This window comes from Mytilus galloprovincialis, chromosome 6 (assembly GCF_965363235.1).
Source record: "Mytilus galloprovincialis chromosome 6, xbMytGall1.hap1.1, whole genome shotgun sequence".
Lineage (NCBI taxonomy): Eukaryota > Metazoa > Mollusca > Bivalvia > Mytilida > Mytilidae > Mytilus > Mytilus galloprovincialis.
Window position 1 is genome coordinate 76274743 of NC_134843.1, and position 22819 is coordinate 76297561.

The 22819-nt window shown below is 34.0% G+C and overlaps 1 protein-coding gene across 1 annotated transcript; it reads left to right on the forward strand.

Moving 5' to 3' along the window:
- The first annotated feature begins 14528 nt into the window (after positions 1-14528).
- LOC143080349 (chitin deacetylase 1-like) lies at positions 14529-21786 on the forward strand. The gene is made up of 6 exons (XM_076256159.1): positions 14529-14971; positions 16201-16299; positions 16831-16980; positions 18036-18153; positions 18498-18624; positions 21526-21786. Exons 1-6 carry the CDS (start codon positions 14590-14592, stop codon positions 21619-21621), a joined length of 972 nt encoding a protein of 323 aa, XP_076112274.1. The 5' UTR covers positions 14529-14589; the 3' UTR covers positions 21622-21786.
- Positions 21787-22819: the final 1033 nt, after the last annotated feature.

Consider the following 22819-nt stretch of genomic DNA (forward strand, 5'->3'; position numbering starts at 1 on the left):
TTCAAGATATATAATTGAATTCCCTTCTGTAAAAATTAAAGAACCAAAAGACATATTTACACAAACGTGAAGGTGGAATTAAATACTTGTAAGTCGCTCAACACGTATTTTGACCGTGGACAAACATTCTCCCACACAAACATTTGCACTGCTTAAGTTTGTTCTTTTCATTGTATTATGCAAATTGTATACGCTTTGCTTAATGATTGACGGAATGCAGGTACAATGACGAAGTGTTTTATCAGCAAACAAGGATATTGGGTATCGATCCATGACACAAAAAGCACTTTTATTGCTGTTCTTCGTCTCGAATTCATAGCGAAGCCTTCAACACGGGGCACAAAAAACTCTCACCTCACTTATGGAATAACCGTTTCACAAATGATATCGGATATGTTCCTTACGTCGTAACTACAATCCCCTTCCCTTTCATGAATGTGACCTACCGAATTAGACTATTTACCAGATTTGTAATCACATAAGCAACACGACGGGTGCCACATGTGGAGCAGGATCTGCTTTACCCTTCCGGAGCACCTGAGATCACCCCTAGTTTTTGGTGGGGTTCGTGTTGTTTATTCTTTAGTTTTCTATGTTGTGTCATGTGTACTATTGTTTTTCTGTTTGTCTTTTTCATTTTTAGCCATGGCGTTGTCAGTTTGTTTTAGATTTATAGGTTTGACTGTCCCTTTGGTATCTTTCGTCCCTCTTCTTTTACTTCACCGAGTTAAAACAAACTTTTTCTGCAACGTAAAGTTTTTATCGTAGCTGTCACAGGCACGTCTCATATTTTTTTCCTTTATATACCTTTATATAGGAAATTTTTTTCTGAGACAAGTGCCTGTGGTAGCTGTACTATATTTAAACAGCCATTTATAATTTAGATGTTCGATAAAACAAAAGTTTAACACTCTGCACACTTCTATATAAATAAGTATAGACAGAACTTTGCAATTAATATGTTCAAAAGACCGGAGATGTTTGTTGGAATTTGTAACCTATAGCTTTTTCAAGTTGGGAGAAGTATAATCCTTCATTTGATTACTGTCCTTTAAACTTTGGCTATACTAGTATGCGTAAAGATATTCTTGAAAATGAATATTCAAGTTATTAACTTAAAAGCAAATATTGAAATGTGTCCACATAACTTATGTTGGCAGAATAAATGGTGTGGTAAATAAAAGAAGACTGACACACATGGACAAAAGTGTTGCAGTGGCAGAGTAGTAGACTAAAAGTGGTGGAGTCAAACTTCCTGATATTGACGAACAAAAAAAAACCGTAAAAAAATTCTGAGACAAGTGCGTCCGTGTTCACTTTATTTTCACATTCTATTTTCAGTGACGTTTTCTGTCAAAAAAAGGGACCTAGGTGGTCGCGTTGTCTAAGTAGTTACTACTGTAACCACTAGCCAGTCAACACTGAAGTTTGTGAGTACGAACCACACTCATGCGGGTGCACTCGACTCCAGTCTTAATTGAATAGGATTGTCAGTTTTCTTATCGAAGGTCTGTGGTTTCATCCGGGCATCCCGGCTTCTTCCACCAATAAAAAAAAGGCCGCTACGAAATACTAAATGCGGTGCTTCAAGTTAAAGTAGCGTTAAAACACCAAAAATCAAATCAAATCAAATCTGTCAAAAAAAGGGGACAAGAATCATATTTAGTATCTATAAGAAATAATGAAATACCACTCCACCTAGCTTCAATAGATCAGGTACTTGTATATGTTCCGGACCATATGAGTATTTGGACCATACGCGTATGGTCATGACCATAAGCGTATACTCATATGGTCCGACCATACGCGTATGGTCCGACCGTACGCGTATGGTCGGACCATATGAGTATAATACTCGTTTGGTTATTAACGGGCCGGACCATATGAGTATTTGGACCATATAGGTATTTTTTTTCAAATTACATTATAAACGTATCAATACAAAAACTATCTAAAAAGCAAGATGGTTACATGATAATGTATTAATTTTATAATTCAAAGGCTACGTAAAAATTAAATATTGATGCCCTAGTTAGTTTTCATTGCTAATTATATTCTTGCATGTAGGCTTGATATGACAGTTACTTCCACACCGTATCATAGCTTTTTTTTACATTTACTAGTCCGTGTTGTGCACGATCCTTTTCATTTACATCTTTTGTTTGCGAATGAAAAGTTAGCCTTTTTGCAGCTGCGTACAGTGATACCGAGGTCTTGGGCCATGCCGATATATCTACGATGTTTTAAGAAGCTCTAGATTTCAAATATCGTTACACGACTGCAATACACCATATTCACAAGACAACTTAAATAAAATGTGTTACTTTCAATTGACTTCTTGTGTAACAGTTCATTAAGACATTTTTTGACTATTTTTTTAAGTCGACATATTGCCATTCACACGTTGTAACAAATCGGTAATAACCATCGGTAATGACCATCGGCAATGACCATTGGTATAAAATGTGTTTATGATAGTTTTGACAGGTAAATAAAATTAACTATTTGAAACTTCTAAATTATTTTAGTTAATCTTTTTGTTATGATTATATAAATTGATATAAAATCACCTATATGATAGCGTCTTTTTAATGAACAGTCATATCATATGAAGAGTTGAGACGTATTTAAAGTAAACTGTAACATAGTGTTAATTACCCCGACCATACGCGTACGGTCGGACCATACGCGTATGGTCGGACCATATGAGTATATACCCATATGGTCATGACCATACGCGTATGGTCCAAATACTCATATGGTCCGGAACATATATACATACAAATACCATAAATGATCATAAATGTAGAACACCAAAGCTACAATTCGTCAGTCTGCTGTTTACTTCTACACTGTAGGAAATGTGGAAAGTTTAGTCTTGTTACCCCAAAAACCGCTTTAAAGATTTTAAGTACAGATTGCACGTATTTAAGCTGGTACCCCGTCGATACTGACAATAAGGGAAATTTTTAATTAAACATCGTAATGAATGTGTTGGTCAAAGCATGGAAGTATTATATTGTCAATATAATACTTCCATGGTCAAAGGAATCTCCGTTTGCGTTTAAACTCCATTCACATGAATAAACTGCCGGAGGAAACCATAATAATCATCTCCCAATTTATTGTCAAATTTACAGTAAATTAATCCTTCATTTATCTAAATGAATTGTCAAGCATTATAGATTTCTGACAGGGTAACAATGTCTTGATGAAAAGGGGGTTTGACACACAATTCTCTTAATTGTGCTTTTAAGATTAAAATTTGTGTTCTGTTGAAATGGTACAGTTATCCTATAGTGACCTATACCCCGTAAGCACACGGGTATTCATGCTACCGTGTTTTCCGTCCATGTTATTTTCTTAAATCCATCGCGTGCAGTCATTCTATAATAGTAACCACTTTAACGCCATCACACCACTTCTTTGGGCGAATATTCTGAAATGTCAAGTTGTCCCGGAAAATACTTTTTTTATTTATCTATAAATAATCTAATATGTGTACAGTCATGATGAACCCACATTACTGGTCAAAAGCAAGTAGTATATCCAAGTAATATGTATAAAAAAAATGCGTATGGGTTTGCGAGTTCAACCAGTCATAGACATAAATAATTGCTTGAAGTCAACTATTTTACAAAATCATGAAATAATATAAACTCCATAGTGCTGATCTTGACCGATTCACTGACAAGACTACAATAACGTACTAGTAGGTTACATGCATGCATATATCTATAAAATATAATATCTGACATCTAACGTAATGCATTTGTATATCATAAGCAATCAAGCAAGTCTACTATAAAAAGCACATGCAACTTAAAGATATTGAAGATAATATATGGCGCACCTTGTTTACAGTAAATATAAGCACCAGCTATTTCATTTACATGTATGAATATTAGTATATAAAAATAAGATTTGTTTAATTTTCAGGAGCACATGTGAAAGAGCTGCCATTTGGTCATTTATTTATCGAACGTATTTGTTTTAACAGTACGTTTGTAGGTTGGCGGGCTCTTTCCAAAGTAGAAGTAGGTTTGATGTTTTCCGACTTTCAACCATCATTACCAACGATAGCGCTCATTTATATTCATTTGTCCCTTTTATCAATGTAACCAGATACATGTATGTTTTTATACTAAAATTGGATTCTACATGTAAAATCCACTTTTGCCTTGAGGTGTACCAGTGATTGAAATGGTTATGACACTTGGTTGTTTAAACATTAAATAAGACGGACAGATCTTAGACACGATAGACATCTCAATTAAGTGCAACTCATTATATACTCTGTAGACATGTTCGTTGCTTCAGGAGTCTTTCTTAATCAAGCGTTAGATCTACATTGTAAAACTGCATGCACCAGTGTTGACGCCATTGATAACATTGTCGATAAAACATTTTTCTTAAAGCGATTTTGTTTTTGTTAAACATGTTTTTAATTATGTAGTCTTGTCCCATTAATTTTTTCACGGTTATTCGAGCAAAATAGCAGTTCATCGTAATGATTGGAGATTGGATTCATCTATGTTTATAGTGTTGTAACAAACTTTCTCTAAACCTCACCCGTTCGATACTTTTTTGTTCTACCTGAGACCTCTTTCAGAAAGTAATTGTTCTGCACGATAGAACAGAAATGAACATAGTTATTGTTCCTTGTCTGGTATTTGATAGTACATGTTTACATTGTCAATTGAGTCGTGTGGTTGCGTTGCTCTGTCTGTCATTTAGTCAAGAGGTTATATTGCACTGTCAGTCAATTAGTCAGGTGGTTATATTGCACTGTCTGTCATTTAGTCAGTTGTTTGCATTGCAATGTCAGTCAATTAGTCAGGTGGTTGCATTGTATTGTCTGTCAATTAGTCAGGTGTTTGCATTGCACTGTCTGTCACATCTTCTCTAGCCCAGGGTTACAATCTGGAGTGAAGGAGAGTGGATCGTAAACCTTGGCTAGCAAAGATGTGTTTGTCAATTATTTAGATAGTTGCATTGCACTATCTGTCATTTAGTCAGGTGGTTACATTGCAGTGTCTGTCATTTAGTCAGGTGGCTGCAATGCACTGTCTGTCATTTAGTCAGGTGGTTATATTGCACTGTCTGTCATTTAGTCAGGTGGTTATATTGCAATGTCAGTCAATTAGTCAGGTGGTTGCATTTTATTGTCTGTCAATTAGTCAGGTGTTTGTTTGCATTGCACTGTCTGTCACATCTTCGCTAGCCCATGCAGGGTTACAATCTGGAGTGGAGGAGAGTGGATCGTAAACCTTGGCTAGCGAAGATGTGCCAGTTTGTCAATTAGTCAGATGGTTGCATTGCACTATCAGTCATTTAGTCAGATGGTTAAAATATTGCATTTCGTTAGTACCAACAGTGGAGGATCCAGAATTTTTCATAAGAGGGGCCCAATGACTGCCTAAGAGGTGACCCGTTCCAGTCATGCTTCGCTAATTCCCTATATAAATAACCAATTTTTGACCACAAAAGGAGGGCCTCTAAATCAAACTCTGTCCAAGTATTACAAAAGTGTTCGAAAAACATCCAGCTCTCCAGTATATACGAACAGATTTTCAAAACTGACATGAAGTAGTGTATTAAAAGGTCTCAAGCAGTATCAATGCATCTTTTAATCAGCCAGATGTCACCCTTCATTCATACTGAGAAAAAATGGACTAAAAACTCGGTATTTTTGTTATTTTACTTTTCATCTTTTTGTGTATTAGTCCGTATTAGTATACGAATTATCTTAAAACCTTTTTAAGAAATTGTTTCTATGTGTTCATGTGAATCTTTGTATCTTGATCATCAGTTTGACAAAATTACCCGCTTTAGTAACTTCCTCTATATCCATCACCGCAAGTAAAGAGATTCCATAATGTACCGTAAGCCAGTTTCCGCTAGTTGGAAGTAGTATTTTACCATGAACATGGCTAATTTGTGCACCCTAAAAGTTATGAATGAAAACGATGAGGTAGCGGTTGGTTATGTATTAAATAAACATGTGTGGAAATTTTAGTTACACATTTTAATAAGAAAGAATGTATTCCAAGGAAGATAATCCAGTAACACAAAATTATAAAAAGTACATATTTTTAAAACCATCCAGCCTTTGATCCATTTATAAAAAAATATAAACATTTCCTTCCATTTTTTTAACGCGTTAATAATTTAACAAATTATTTAATTAAGGATGTTTGCTCCTCCATTTTTTGATTTTTTCCCAGATTTTCGGAATCCTCTGGTTTTATCCATGCTTTGTCATTAAAAAATTTTGCCCATTAACCCCTACTTTTCTTTTCATAATTTTATTACATAAAGTTTTAAAAGCCATATTTCAAAATTTTATAAAATTCTTGTTATTTTTTCGTAGTTTTTGAAACAAATAAGGTGCCAATGTTAAATATATGAAAAATCTAGAGAGTATTATTTCCCGCCAAATTTTCAATGGCTTATATCTCGTAAATTAGCACACGGACCCTCCATTTTTTTCTACTTTTTTAGTTTCTTTATCAATATACTATCAATTCATAATAGTCTTTAAAAAAGCTTGTTATTTTTTAACAGAGTAGCGAACATCCTTAAGCGTGTGATCTCTTGTTTTTATGAGTACTGTCTAAGAGTACTGTCTAAAATACTAATAAAAATGCATAAATTTACTATTTCTATGAATGTATGAAAAGTATATTTTACAGACCTTGGTCCATTGAAGATATAAAAATATCAAATTGTAGATCGTTTTGGAAATAAAAGTATTTCTTAAAAAATATATATATATAAGTTTTATCAAGGTTTTCTATGATTTAAAGAGAGATAATCCGCAATAAAACTGCATTTTCAAAATTCTTTAAAAAAAAACCAGTATATATATCGTTATTAATCAAAGTACTGAGGTACTGAACATCGGATGACCGCAAGTTCTTGTGGATGGTCGGACAAGCACTTGTCGAAAAAAATCACATCTCTATACCTGAAAGTGTTAATTTAAAGATATAATTTTTTTCTGGGACAAGTTCGTGCGTGGATGAAAAATTAGTGTAATGACAGGGAATTCATCCTCACCGTAATGACTATTATAATCAGTAATAATTTACTCTGGTTTATTGTTAAATATTATATTAATACTTGTATATTACAGTTACATGTATATATAATTTTCATGCATTTGTATATCATTCTATTCCACTAAATTAGTGCAAGTGTCTGGTAGACACGTCACTCTTCTGTAATAAATCGATTTTTCTAATAGAATGGATTTGAGTAGACATTCGTATTTTCCCGCAAAAATGGTTTATCATCTATTCAGAGTTATGGGTCTTTGAGATTGCAAACGTTATTGAGATATTCTTCCGCATATATATTAATGATCTTTTCTTATATGTTTATACATATTATAACAAAACATTTTAATGTTATTAATTTATCTTCTTTGGAAAGTATTTGATGAGTCTTCATTGAAGAAACGAATTTATAACAAGTGAGCCGCCGATAAGGAATGTTAGTTTGCACTTGATGATGTCTAAAGATCGATTAAAAACCCAAAACGAATAATACGTAATGGAAAACTAGGCGATAGCAATACACCGGAATGCACTCACGGTCATCCGCTGTTAAAATTAGGTATTCCGCTCGTGTGTACATTAAAGGTGTTTGTGTGTTTCCTTTTTTATAATGTAAAATATGAATACAAAACATAACAAAGAAAAATAAAAAGATTTTTTTTTTATATAAAAATGTAGTTCTTCCTATGATTCTGTTGAAAAATGTCAAAATCGTAATCAATAGATTTAAAATATCTATCTATATATTATTTTGAAGTGTATTTCTCTAAAAATCATCAATAATATTTACAAGGCGTATATGATTAAAACATTACAGTAACCAGAAATATGATATTTATATGACCAAGAGGGATAAACAATATGCTAAAGTCAATTATCAAAACAAAAATATAGTTGTACATAGGGATATAGACCATTGCACCTGGAACCCAAACATATAGCCAGTTCAAATTTTATCAAAAGTGGACATATAACACTATAAGATTAACACTACGAAATTAAGTTGTAATTGGCTTTGAACAAGCTTTCAGTAATTGCAGGTATTTTTAATAAACAACGAAAGATACCAAAGGGACACAGTGGCGGATCTAGAAATTTTCATAAGTGGGGGTCCACTGGCAGCCTATAAGAGGGGGCCCGCTCCCGTCACGCTTCAGTGATTCCCTATATAATCAACCAAATTTTTTTCTCATAAGGGGGCGGGCCCCCTGTCCCCCCCCCCTAAATCCGCCTCTGGGACAGTTAAACTCAAAAATCAAAAATAAACTGACAACGTCATTGCCAAAAAAGAAAAAAACCAACAAACAAATAACAATACACAAAACACAACATAGAAAACTAAAGACTTAAGCAACACGAACCCCACCAAAAACTGGGGGTGATCACAGTTGCTCCGGAAGGGTAAGCAGATCCTGCTCCACATAATCACCTTTGTGTCTTTAGTTTGGTCGGTTATTAGTTGTTTTATGTGCCGATCTGATGAGTGAGACTTTGTTCGGGCAAATCTTTACGGTTTGCCTTGGTTTGTGCCGTTACAACACTGTCCTTTACAGTCTGTTTTCTAACTTTTGTTGTCTGTTGTTACACCAATATCCCAGTTTAATGGATGATTTGGCACTCTGTTGTTACACCAATATCCCAGTTTAATGGATGATTTGGCACTCTGTTGTTACACCAATATCCCAGTTTAATGGATGATTTGGCACTCACAAGTTACACCAATATCCCAGTTTAATGGATGATTTGGCACTCACAAGTTACACCAATATCCCAGTTTAATGGATGATTTGTTGTTTGTTGTTACACCAATATCCAAGTTCAATGGATGATTTGGCACTCACAAACATGTTTAACTCTGCCACATTCTCTTTGAGCCTGTCCCAATCAGAGGTAGCGTGTATTTCAGGGGTTGTAGTTGGTTGCTATTTAAATCATGCAGGTGGTTTGGGTTTTTTTTTGGGGTTTGAGGCAACAATCAGTAACTACATGTATAGTTATGTCGTAACCCAAGCCAGTAGATTGTACATAGTCTTGCATGTAAGACATCAATGATGAAACAGCAACCCAAAATATTCAGATGATTAAAAAAAAAATATGCTCTGCATGTGTGACATTTTATATTTGTATTAGATTATGAAACAAGAGGAAGTTTAACCTGATATATCATTGTGTACGTAAATATATAAGCTTATATCATTGTGTACATACGTATATCTAAGCTTGTGTCACTTTGGTACAAAATATCATCATATAGATAATCAAACTTTTGTCTGATGTTATCTCCGCTGATTTGATACCTATACTTCAGAATTCCTCTATATAAAATAGTGGCATTTGTTTAAAATACTTATTTCGAAATCCCCCCTAAAAAAAAAAAAAAAAAAAAAAGGTCACAACTCATAGGATATTGATGTAACAAGAGACCACAAAAGAACAAACTAATACTATTGCTACTAGTATTTGCTTTATAAATTTGCACTTTACTGAATTGTCTATTTGGATGTTTTTATTATTTGAATTTGCAAGATCTTGAATAAATGATATTAGCTGAGTTTCACAGGAGCGGGAGGATCGAAAACCATGTTGTAAGTCATACAGAATTTTTTTTTCTTCAGATGTTTCATTATACTACTAGCTACATCATGTTCTAATAGTTTGCAGCAGATGCAAGTCAATGATATTGGACGATAGTTTATAGGATCGTGTTTGTCACTTTTTTTGAATGCTGGACACACACTTGCGTGACGCCAGTGGTCTGGGATCTTTCCAGAGGTTAGTTATGTTTGGAATATGATTGATTAGATGGGAGTGATAGATGATTTACACTCTTTTAAATTTTGTCCGTGGATGAGACCATGCCCAGCGGCTTTGTTGATATTGATACTATTTAGAAGTTTTTTCAATGCCCTGTTTTTGTTTCTTAATATTAGGCATCTGTGGATGTTTTACTGACGCCCTTATCTGTTACAGGTGTAAATACTTTTTTGAACTGTTCATTTAAAAAAAAAGTAAAATCACAAAAATACTGAACTCAGAGGAAAATCTTATCGGATTTGTCCATAATCACATGGCAAAATCAAATGACAAAACACATCAAAAACGAATGGACAAGAACTGTCATATAAAATGTAAGCTTTTGCTTTTGAGTCAGATGTTAGTGAGCCCCTTTTCGGAGTGGTGGTATGTTAGAGCTTTCAGACTTTTGTGTTTTTATATAACTGAACAGATTTTTTGGGAAGCTCTTTGATATAGTAGTAGGGTTGTCATCAACTGGTATACATACCACATATCATATTTTCAATATAATTCCAATAAGATGTTCTTTGTTGTTTTTGTATATCGTGTTTTGATTTTTTGAGTTGGTCTTGTTTTCCTTTGCCTTTCAATTTGTACTTTTGATATTTTTTCTTGTACTTTTTCATTTGCCGTCTAATTAGTCCAGTCAGTCTACCATTAATTTGACCCTAACCTTAAAGTAATTGCAACAGAAGATTTTAAAGCTTTAATCTTTAGCATTATACCCCAATTATACACAGAAAAAAAGTCTCATAAAATCTAACTTGAGGAAGACTTAAAAGTCACTACTTTAAAATTCTTATGGAGATATGCATTGAAATGGGAGATAACTCTGGAAAAAAGGCAAAAATATCAATAAAAATTGATACAAAATTATAACTTTACCGCTTCTATTCAGCAGAATGTATTGATTCTTGATTATATTAGCCGTCTTTAGAGTATAACAAACAACTCTTGGGGTGTTTTCATATATATTTTATCAAGCTTCAACCGAGATTTCTTAATTCATTAGTTGACCATTTATTAAATTTTTCAACATGTCAAGGTAAAGAATCTCAAATTTAATAAAAATAATTAAGAATATATTCTTCTTTTTGTGGTTTAAAGTGTCTTTAAACAAATTAGATGCTGAACTAATAAAATTTACAGTTATAAGCAATACCAATTTTTCACATTATTTTTTCAAAATGGTCACAAAGCCACAAATTTGCAATTTCGTTAATGAAAAATGCACCAAAAAAATGAAAATACCCATTACACTTCGGTTTGTACATTTCATGAGCAGAAGATGATATAATATAGTCAAATACGATCTTATAACCCCATCAAAGTATCATGCTTTACATGAATTTTAAGAAAATCTATCAAAAACTGACAAAAATAGACTCATTTTTGCGGAGTTATCTTCCCTTTCCAATGTTAATTTCCATAGGAAATTAAAATTGCTGATTTTGAGTTTTCTTCAAATTAGAATCCATGGGAATTTTGTCTTTGTATATTTGGGACTTGATACTGTAGATTAGAACTAAAACATTTTCTGTTGCAATTAGTTTGAGGTTAAAACATAGTTTTACTGGACTAAATACTGTCTGTTATCCAAGGTAAATTTTTGCTGTTTCTCATCATTTTCTGTGGTAATGTTCTCAGTGATAGTGTTCTGTAGTGAGTTTTTAAATATTAGCCAAAGTGTGTTTGTATCTTCATTATCTTTCCTATGTATAATCTTTTGATATAGATCTATTTTATCTATATCCTCTTTTATTTTTTGCCAGTTTGCATTTCTATATTTATATACTTTACGTGGCTTGGTTTGGCATCTTTTTAATGATAGTAAACATTCTATATATACAATATCATGGTCTGCCTCCCCTATTCATTTGATAGTTATTTCCCTCGTTTGGATTTTCTGACAGTCGTTTTATGACTTGGTTTTTATTTATGCTTGATTTTCATTATTTGTTAACAAACAACAAGTTCAGGTATTTTATGAAATGTAAAGGATGCAGGTTTACTTTTTTTTATACGGGTGTATCTCTGAATATTTTAAACAAAATTACCCTCAAGTTGTTTGCTCAAATATTGGAGAGAATCACTTTTTCGCTAGCATTGTCTTATGCATATATCAAGGCAAAATTGTACATGTCATTTTCAAATAATTCCAAATAGGTATATATCCGTTTTCTATAATACACATACATGTTGCTAGTCCGACACGTGGCAGGTGCGCTCGACTCCAACCTTACTGAAATAAGATTGTCAGTTTTCCGAAAGTCGATGGTTTTATCCAGGCACTCCGGCTAATTCCTCCACCAATAAAAACTTGACCACCACGAAATAGTATAGTAGTGCTGGAAGTGGCTTTAAAAACCATGCAATCAATAAATGCATGTTGCTAAATCGAGGCTAATTTTATTGTTGATATGTAAATTTGACAAATGGCAATTTTAATTTTCAGATTTGTATAAAATGTATAATCTTTTTCAACGTCACTTGTTAACTTAAAGGGGCATTAGCTTTCAAATTCATGTTCACCGATTTGAATCAAATTCTCAAATTCGACTTATTACTTACTTATTCATGCGTAACACATCTCTAGCGAAGGGGTCAACTTGAAGTTCACTGAAATACGTATTCAATGAGGTCGAATTATTCACTTAGAAGTGATTAATTCATCAACGATGTTTCTAGGCTTACTTTGACAAAATCGAACCAAACTGGCAGCCTAAATCGAATTATTATTTCACTATATTTCACTTTCATTAGTGATTGAACAAAAACAAAATCTTTTTTTTTTTTATTATTTCTCGTAGCAATGCCCTTTTAAATATCATCAGTGACCTCTCAGTCTGTCGATATTAATCCAGGAATTGACAGTAAATAATAAATACATGCCATTATACTTGTTGATATATTTGTGTAAAAAAATAACGGATTTTAGAAAAAAAAAGGGGTAGGATTAAAAAGAAATGCCCGCTGCCCAAGCAATTATGGGCAAAACCCACGGGTGCTTTGGGAATCCCCCTTTTTCCCCTTTTTATTGAGGTTGCTATAAACAAATTGCTATGCATTTGCTCGGTAATATGTATCAGCGTTTCATTTATATGGTTTTATCCTTGTTTCACTTTTCGTATTGACATTCTTTCCTTTTAATAACTGAACACGCCTATTTCATGCGTATTCCGTAGAGGTATAAAAGAGAATTGACACCTCATAAAACATGTTTAACCCCGTCGCACTTTTCGGTTGTCCGAAGTCTTTGCTAATCTGTTGCGTTGAAGACCAAATGGTGGCCTTGGATTGTTTTCTGTGCTTTTGTCGGGTTGTTGTCTCTTTGACACATTCCCCGTTTCCAGTCTAAATTATATCGAATATTCCAACAATTTTTAACTTATTTAGTGCGTTCGTACGCGCGCAAAGGCATCTTAAATAAGAAAAATCAAATTGAAATATTATAGAATATTCACTAAACAAATTTTAAAACACCAAAAAAAAAACGGGGGGGGGGGGGGGCATGCCTCAAATTACTGTGGACAAAACACTGTAGAAGTTGAATGTAATGGTATCGATCTCAGTATTTATTTTGCAAAGGACGCAAACAACAAATACCAAAAATGGAACACTTAGAACCTACACAAGTCAAAATAATTTATTACATGATAGGACGAATGTCCATTCATCAAATACACAGGTAAATTTTGCTCACTTGAAAGTCACTTAAAAAAGTTCAGGTCAGATTCACTTCAAACGAGCTTATACATGCAACTCATTTTTTTTAAGTGAATTGCGATTCACTTACACGAATCTCACGTGAACTTCGCCAACAAAATAGTATCTCTTATGATTTTAATTAAATTTGATACTATTTGAATAAATTTATTATAAAAATTCCCGTGAATTTTACGTGAAAAAAAAATTATGTCATTTTCACTTGAGTTTCACGTGAGATTCACTTGAAAATCACATGTCAGGGAACTGATTTCACGTGAGTTTCACGTATAAGCTCGTTTGAGATGAAAATCATATGAGTTTTACGTGAGATTCACATGTATTTAGATTAACGTAAAATTCGTGTTAACAAAAATCCCCTGTGCACGTAACTTTTTTTACACTGTGCACTTTTCTGCTACCGAATTTGGGACTTTTTCGTATAGTTTATATGACAATATAGAGTCCGACTGAGGTGTCAGGGGCGGATTCATCCATTTTAAAAGGGGGCTCCGAACCCAGGACAAAGAGGGGGGTCCAACTACATGTCCCCATTCAAATGCATTGATTGTCCAAAAAAAGGGGGGTTCCAACCACCGGAATCCTCCCCCTGGATCCGCCACTGGGTGTAATACATCCCGTTCGTGTCATCTCTGCTTACATCAGACACAACTTATCAGTATTTTGTTGCGTGTAGATAATAAAATTTTGTTATCAAAAGTTTATCAATATGGTATTTTACAAGTACATACGTATTACAATTTAAAAGGGTCCTTTTGGGGTAGGAATCCAAGAAATTAAGATTTTGGTGAAAACTGTACAGAAAAAAGTAAAACACCACATATATGTAGGTTTCATCCATTTTCGTATTAATTTACAAAATCAATATATTAAAAAAAAATGAAGTTTCGTTCTTTAAACATACCCCCTACAACTACATGGCCACTGATCATGTGATACGATACTTGTGATAAATTCGAGCTGCAGGACGTCAGTTACCAGCAGTAAACGTAGATCCTGGAACAACATGAAAGTCTTTGTATACCTTGCAGTTTTGGTTGGGTTAGTTTATGGACAATGCGATCCAGCGGGAAACTGTAGTCCACCAGACTGTCGGTGTTTCAAAGACAACACTACTCCCGGGGGATTACAGCCGGATGAAATCCCTCAAATGGTGGTCATCACAATGGATTATGCCCTAAATTCTGAATTCGCCGAGTTATACGACCAATTGTTCACCACCACCAATCCAAATGACTGCCCCACTTTGGGTACCTTCTATCTCCAGGATCTGAATACAGACTATGATGTTGTGAAGGCTTATTATGACAGGGGATTTGAAATAGGTGTCAGTTCTGTCGATGGAACCATTCCTAAAGACGAAGTGGGATGGGTTGACCTGATCAAAAGTAAGTACTATAGAAGAAGAAGATATTTTTATTTCAATTAAGGGCCCCAAAGGCCATAAACAATACAACATCAATAATTTTTCATAATACAATACAAACAATGAGATAAAAAAAAAGGTTAATAATGAGAACTATTTAATTGATATAATTTCTCTGACCATTTGAATAAAATATAAAAATTTCAGAAAACTTGAACCAAACACTTTCTTGGAAAATATTGGTTGGATACATAGCAGTTTGACAAACACTCAATTTGATCAATTTGAAGCTTAATATTTCCTCAACAATACAACGTTATCAAAACGTTTAGCTGATTTTACAGAGTTATCTCCCTGTAGTGTTAGTTACCACTTTAATAAGCCATTTTATAATCTGACCTGTAATTTGCTTTTGCGCCAATTGGCATTACATTTGCGCAAATAAAATATATCATTAGGTCCGAGACCACAATTATTTCGTAGTGCATTTCTTTTAGAACATAAATGAAAATTTAAAAAAATCCCACCTGCGCTTTCTCAAAGAAATCCCTTTATATACGACCAATTGTTCACCACCACCAATCCAAATGACTGCCCCACTTTGGGTACCTTCTATCTCCAGGATCTGAATACAGACTATGATGTTGTGAAGGCTTATTATGACAGGGGATTTGAAATAGGTGTCAGTTCTGTCGATGGAACCATTCCTAAAGACGAAGTGGGATGGGTTGACCTGATCAACGTTTACAGTGTGTTGTACTACTTTTGGGACAAATTATATCAAAATTATAGAACACTTCATCGGCTCTAACTCAAAATATGGACAATTTTAAGTTATAAAAGGCGTCTTGAAATTTTTGGACAGCTTCCGAAGTGCTAATTTTCGGCAACCTTTTTCAACTGGACCAAATCACTACTTTCCTTAAAAATTCTGGACCCAAATTTTTTTACAGTGTAATTTCACCCCCAAATTGCAATTTGAGGCATTAAACATGGAGAAATAAATTTGGAAGGGGTATAAAAATTAATGGCAAGTAACCCACTGTCAACACTAGGGACTGTATTTGTGGTCTCGGACCATTAGCGCCAACATAGAATATTCTATTTCATTTTATGAGCAAACGATTTAGTCAATTTGATAGTGTGCAAGTTACAGAATATCAATATTACCCCACCCCATATTCAACAAAGATTTAGAGTATTATTTCAACATTCATTTAAATGTAATCCATTTTTGAATTGCATTTATAGCCGTAAAAACTAAAATAACTGGTGCTGGCATCAATGGTGATGATGTGCGGGGATACAGACCACCACAGTTAAACTTCGGAGGAACTGAAGAATTTATTGGTATGTCCTGAATATATTGAGTCTTCTCAATTTCGAATACCACAGAACAAAATACATAAAAAAAAACTTAGAGTGCTTTTGTCAATTAGTTTCTATTTTAGTAGATATAAGAATATGTGGTATGAGAACCAATGAGATATAACTATCCATCTAAGTCACAATTTGTAAAAGTAAACCATTATAGTCAAAGTACGGCCTCCAACACGGAGCATTGGCTCACACAGAAGAGCAAGCTTTAAAGACCCCCCCCCAAAAAAAAAAATGACAAGTGTAAAACCTTTTAAACAAGAAAACCAACGGTTTAATCTATATAAAAAACGAGAAACACAACAAACGACTACCTCTGAACATCAGGGTCCTGACTTAGGACAGGTGCAAACAAATGCATTAATTGTGTTAATGTTTTATTTGTATTTGTGCTTAAATGAACAAAAAATAAATTATACCTCATGAGGTAAAACACATTTAGTAGGATATTTTAATAAAAAAAGATGTTCATTTGCGTTAGGTCGAATTTATCCTAAATTTTAGGTATAGGCGACAATGGCTTGGTCTACGATGCTGGTTGTGTGACGTCCGAGTACGATACCCCAAGCAACTTCAAGTGGCCTTTCACATACGACTTTCCAGAAGGAGCAACTTGTAACGGCCAGAGTATGCCAGTTGATAAAGAATTCAAAGGTAAGTACCACAGGAACGTGTCTCAGAAAAAAAATAATTCTGTTGAAATTTCCTGTGGTAAGTATACAGGTAGTTACTTTTTGATTTACGTACATGCAGTTGTTGAAAATGTAGATTTGAAATTAGACTAATAATTAAAAATATAAAAGGTGTCTTTCAGTTCTTAAATCTTTAAGCATTCTTATATAATATCGGAAAAAAATGTAGTTCCTTTTTTGTTATTATACACATATGCTGGAATATATAGCTCTGAGAGAATATCTTTAATTTTGAGTTTTAGCGAGCAACGGTTGGTCGTGAAACATGAAAAATCTAAGTTAATGAATGCAGCCTTTTATTAAAGTCGGTATGGGAGTCTAAAATAGAAATGATAGAATTTGTATCTATTGATATATGGTCAAAGATATAATAAAAATGATAGGTCACCGCGCATTTTTTCAAGCTACAGGTTGTGACAAAATGGCACATTGTGTATGGATTATACAGGAAAAACACCATTTTGTGATTAGAAACTAAACTGATAGAATTGTAAAATAAATTAGGAAAATATAGCTTTCAGACAATGCTTTGAGAAAATCAAAAGAAAAGGTAGGGTCACCGTTCATTTTTTCCGTCTTAAATACAAAATAAGAAAATTCCATGTAGATTCCTTCAGAAAATGCACTGTTTTAGAGTTATCTCCACTGAAAATGCCAATTTTAAAAACATTTAAAAACAACCAAAAATAATCTACACTTGTAAAAATATTAATAATTATAAGTTATAATCTTATAAATTGGTTCTTTTAAATGAAAATTCATATTAGATATCTGCATTCCTGCATCAAATTTTGCTAACTTGATAGAAAATCTGGACCATAGGTTCTCTGTTTTTTACAATCCAAAATGGCGAAAGACACCCATACCACCTTGGGCCAGTACTTGGGATATTTTTTTCAAATTTCATCCCACCGCATTCTAATACATATTAGGCCATGCAAGACAGTTTACAGAAAGGTATATGAAATATTTAATATCAATTAAGGTTTGTAAATAATAAGTATTCATCTTTTACAGGTAAATGGGAGCTTATCATCCCAGATTTCACTTTCACGAATGACACAAAATGTGAAGTTCCACAAGGGTGCACTAATGTTGAAACGAAGACAGATGCTTTCAATATATTATATGATAAGTAAGTATTAATAACGCCTTTCGACTGTTCGGTTTTCTCTTATATTAATCCCTTTCCCGTGACTTTGCTGGTGTGAGTACTGCCTTGAAGTGACATTAACCTGCTGTATCAATCGGGGAGAGCAGAAAATTCAGTCCCTGACATTTTCTCCCCCGAAACGGGGATCTAACAAGGAACCTAAGTAGTCCGATGTGTTAACCACTACAACACGGTTTACCTCACATGGGCGTCAAGGGAGAGCCGAAATTCGGTACCCGGAACTTGAGTATAGACAGGACGAAAATTTGAAGCAGTATTATAATTCGTATTGCAATTACTTTTACCTTGGTATTATATATTTTTAGCTTTATTGCTCACTACGAGGGTAGCCGAACACCATATGTCGTCATTATTGATGCTGCTTGGATGAAGACCGACTTCAAACGAGAAGGAACTGTTGAATTCATGGATTACGTCAGAGCAGGTTTTCCTGTAAGTAGAAATCAGCAGTAAAGTTTAAAATATATCGACTAGAAAGATATTAATGATTATCAGGTGGTATACGCCCGTTTATTATGGTATACCGTTGTCCGTCTGTCCGTCGTCAACATGTCAGACATTTTCTCAAAAACGCTTTTACCAATCTAAATAAAACTTGGTGGCTTGTTAATATCTATTGATGTGAGCTCCTTTTCCTTTTTTTTTTTTAAATTTGAGATATTACGTTTCCGATTTCTAGAGTTTTATTCACTAAAAAAGGGGGGATTTTCAAGTTTTCGGACAATAACTAAAAAAAGCTTTAAGCAGATCTCATGAAAATTTGGTGAATAGTGAGCTCCCTTTCGTTTTTTTATAAATTTTAGACTACGTTTCCGAGTTCTGTTTTTTTTTCATAAAAAGGTTTTTTTCCCCAGTTTTCGGGCAATAACTCAAAAATTCTTTCAGCAGTTCTCATTAATTTTTTTATAACTATTGACTTAAACTCCCTTTCAATTTTCATGAATTTCTGATTTGACTTTGAGAAGTGATTGAACTTTATTCTTCGAAAACGCGACGGGCGTATTATGCGCTCATGACGCAGGTGTTTATTATATTTTTATTTCATAAATGAGTACAAAGGTGAAACGTGTCGTTCTTGAAGTAGAATTGCCATTTGCATTATAAAGCAAATTATTATTTTGTGAATTATTTTTTTTATTGGAATTGAAAGAATATGCATGACTGACAAAATTGCTCTTCTGCATGTGTTCGGATAGAAAGGCAAGCATGGTCCGAAATTGTCCAAATACATAACCCTTATAGTACTCAATATATTTTAGTTGAACAATAAAACTAGAGGCTCTAAAGAGCCTGTGTCGCTCACCTTGGTCTATGTGCATATTAAACAAAGGACACAAATGGATTCATGACAAAATTGTATTTTGGTGATGGTGATGTGTTTGAAGTTCTTACTTTACTGAACGATTTTGCTTCTTACAATTATATCTATAATGAACTTTGCCCATTAGTAACAGAGAACTATATTTGGTAAAAATTTACATAAATTTACCAAATTAATGAAAATTGTTAAAAATTGACTATAAAGGGCAATAACTCCTTAAGGGGTCAATTGACCATTTAGGTCATGTTGACCTATTTGTAGATCTTACTTTGCTGAACATTATTGCTGTTTACAGTTTATCGTTATCTATAATAGTATTCAAGATAACCAAAAACGGCAAAATTTCTTTAAAAATTACCAATTGGAGGGCAGCAACCCAACAACCAGTTGTCCAATTCATCAGAAAAATTCAGGGCAGATAGATATTGACTTGATAAACAATTAAACTTCTTGTCAGATTTGCTCTAGATGCTTTGGTTTCATAGTTATAAGCCAAAAACTGCATTTTACCCCTATGTTCTATTTTTAGCCGTGGCGGCCATCTTGGTTGAATGGCCAGGTCATCGGACACATTTTTCAAACTAGATACCCCAAAGATGATTGTGGCCTAGTAGTTTCAGTGGAGATTTTGTAAAAGATTACTTAGATTTATGAAAAATGGTTAAAGATTGACTATAAAGGGCAATAACTCCTAAAGGGGTCAACTGACCATTTTGGTCATGTTGACTTATTTGTAGATCTTACTTTGCTGAACATTATTGCTGTTTACAATTCATCTCTATCTATAATAATATTCAAGATAATAACCAAAAACAGCAAAATTTCCTCAAAATTACCAATTCAGGGGCAGCAACCCAACAACCGATTGACCGATTCATCTGAAAATTTCAGGGCAGATAGATCTTGACCTGATAAACATTTTTATCCCATGTCAGATTTCCTCAAAATGCTTTGGTTTTTGAGTTATAAGCCAAAAACTGCATTTTACCCCTATGTTCTATTTTTAGCGGTGGCGGCCATCTTGGTTGGTTGACCAGGTCACGCCACACATTTTTAAAACTAGATACCCCAAAGATGATTGTGGCCAAGTTTGGATTAATTTGGCCCAGTAGTTTCAGAGGAGAAGATTTTTGTAAAAGATTACTTTAATTAACGAAAAATGGTTAAAAATTGACTATAAAGGGCAATAACTCCTAAACGGGTCAACTGACCATTTTGGTCATGTTGACTTATTTGTAGATCTTACTTTGCTGAACATTATTGCTGTTTACAGTTTATCTCTATCTATAATAATATTCAAGATAATAACCAAAAACAGCAAAATTTCCTCAAAATTACCAATTCAGGGGCAGCAACCCAACAACCGATTGACCGATTCATCTGAAAATTTCAGGGGAGATAGATCTTGACCTGATAAACAATTTTACCCCCATGTCAGATTTGCTCTAAATGCTTTGGTTTTTGAGTTATAAGCCAAAAACTGCATTTTACCCCTATGTTCTATTTTTAGCCGTGGCGGCCATCTTGGTCGGTTGACCGGGTCACGCCACACATTTTTTAAACTAGATACCCCAATGATGATTGTGGCCAAGTTTGGTTTGATTTGGCCCAGTCGTTTCAGAGGAGAAGATTTTTGTAAAAGTTAACGACGACGGACGACGACGGACGACGGACGACGACGGACGACGACGACGACGGACGACGGACGCCAAGTGATGAGAAAAGCTCACTTGGCCCTTCGGGCCAGGTGAGCTAAAAAGATATATATTATATATTTACATCTGCAATAGCATGGATTATCTCTTGGTGAGTGAAATTTATGGTTGTGAAAGGGGTAATAGTACTATTGCCACCCTCAGTTGACGAATCCATGAGTATGGGTTTTTTTACGGGTTAAGGTCAACATCGTGTGATCGTTATTTTGACAAACGAAGAAAAACTCCTCAATAGTAAAGTAAAGTAAAAATAACAGAATATTAGATTTTACATTTTACCTTTTTTTTTAATTGCAGGACACTTGGGTAGTTACAGCTTGGCAGTCACTCCAATGGGTACAAAATCCAACCCCAACTGCCAACATATCATCATTCGCACCATGGTCATGTTGAGAGACAAAATCCGGACAATATGATATTAATTGATAAATTATTACCATGCTACGATTAAAAATAGTATTAAAAAAAAAAATTCTGGTCAGTTTGGCCAGATTTATTTACATGTACCTTGTCAGAGATTAACATCATAATGTTATAAATAAATGTTTTTAAGAATAATGTTAACATCTTCATTTTCAAATATTTTTAGGTCTATTTCTGTAACAAATATAAATACAGCTATGATTTTATAGCAAGTGCAGGTAATTGTTAAACAGTCATATGGCATCAGTCCGCACATTATAAGATAATCGAATACAAACTTACAAAACACAAGGCAGTATTAAACATCGCGAATACTTAAAAAAAAACCCACACGAACACGTGCAATGATCAGTGGAGGTCCAAGATTTAAAGAGGGGCGCTTTTTAACATGGCCTTTTAGCAGCGGATTACGAAGTGTCGATCAATCGCAATCGAGATTGCAATGCAAGAACTGTTTTGTGTCCAGATTTTGGAAGTTTTTTCTTCAAAACAATTTATATGAGAAAAAAAAAGAAGTAAATTGATAAATCTGAATGATAAAAAAAGGTGAATCTTCAAAACTCAGGAGTTGAGACTCAGAGAAACTGATAACACCATGGCAAAACAAATTACACAATGAAAAGACTTACAAGTTACAAAGTATATGAGCAAATCAAACCCTACTGAAACTGGGTTCGCTCCAGGTACGTGCTTCAGGAGGATAGACATATCCTGCTTCACTAAGTATACTCGTCGTATAGCTTAAAGTAAACCAAAATATCCTTTTATGATAGTAAAATGGAGCCAAAAAATTCAAACATCTTGATCATGCCAGTCTCGGAGATTTTTTTTGTCTAATTCATAGATGACTTTTTTTCAAAGTTGATGTATGCCTCCCAAAAGCAAGTTATTTGTATCGACGTAGGCTATTCGTTTTATTGAAAGAAAATATAAAGCTAATTCTTGTAATTGCTTCATAACGTTTCAAACATTTAAACTTTATTCAAAATGAAACTATTAAAGCAAGGTAACTAAATAAAGAAACCCACTGCAGACTTAACTAGCGGACAATAAAAAATACTCATTGTAAGAAACTAGAGGCTCTCGAGAGCCTGTGTCGCTCACCTTGGTCTATGTGCATATTAAACAATGGACACAGATAAATTCATGACAAAATTGTGTTTTGGTG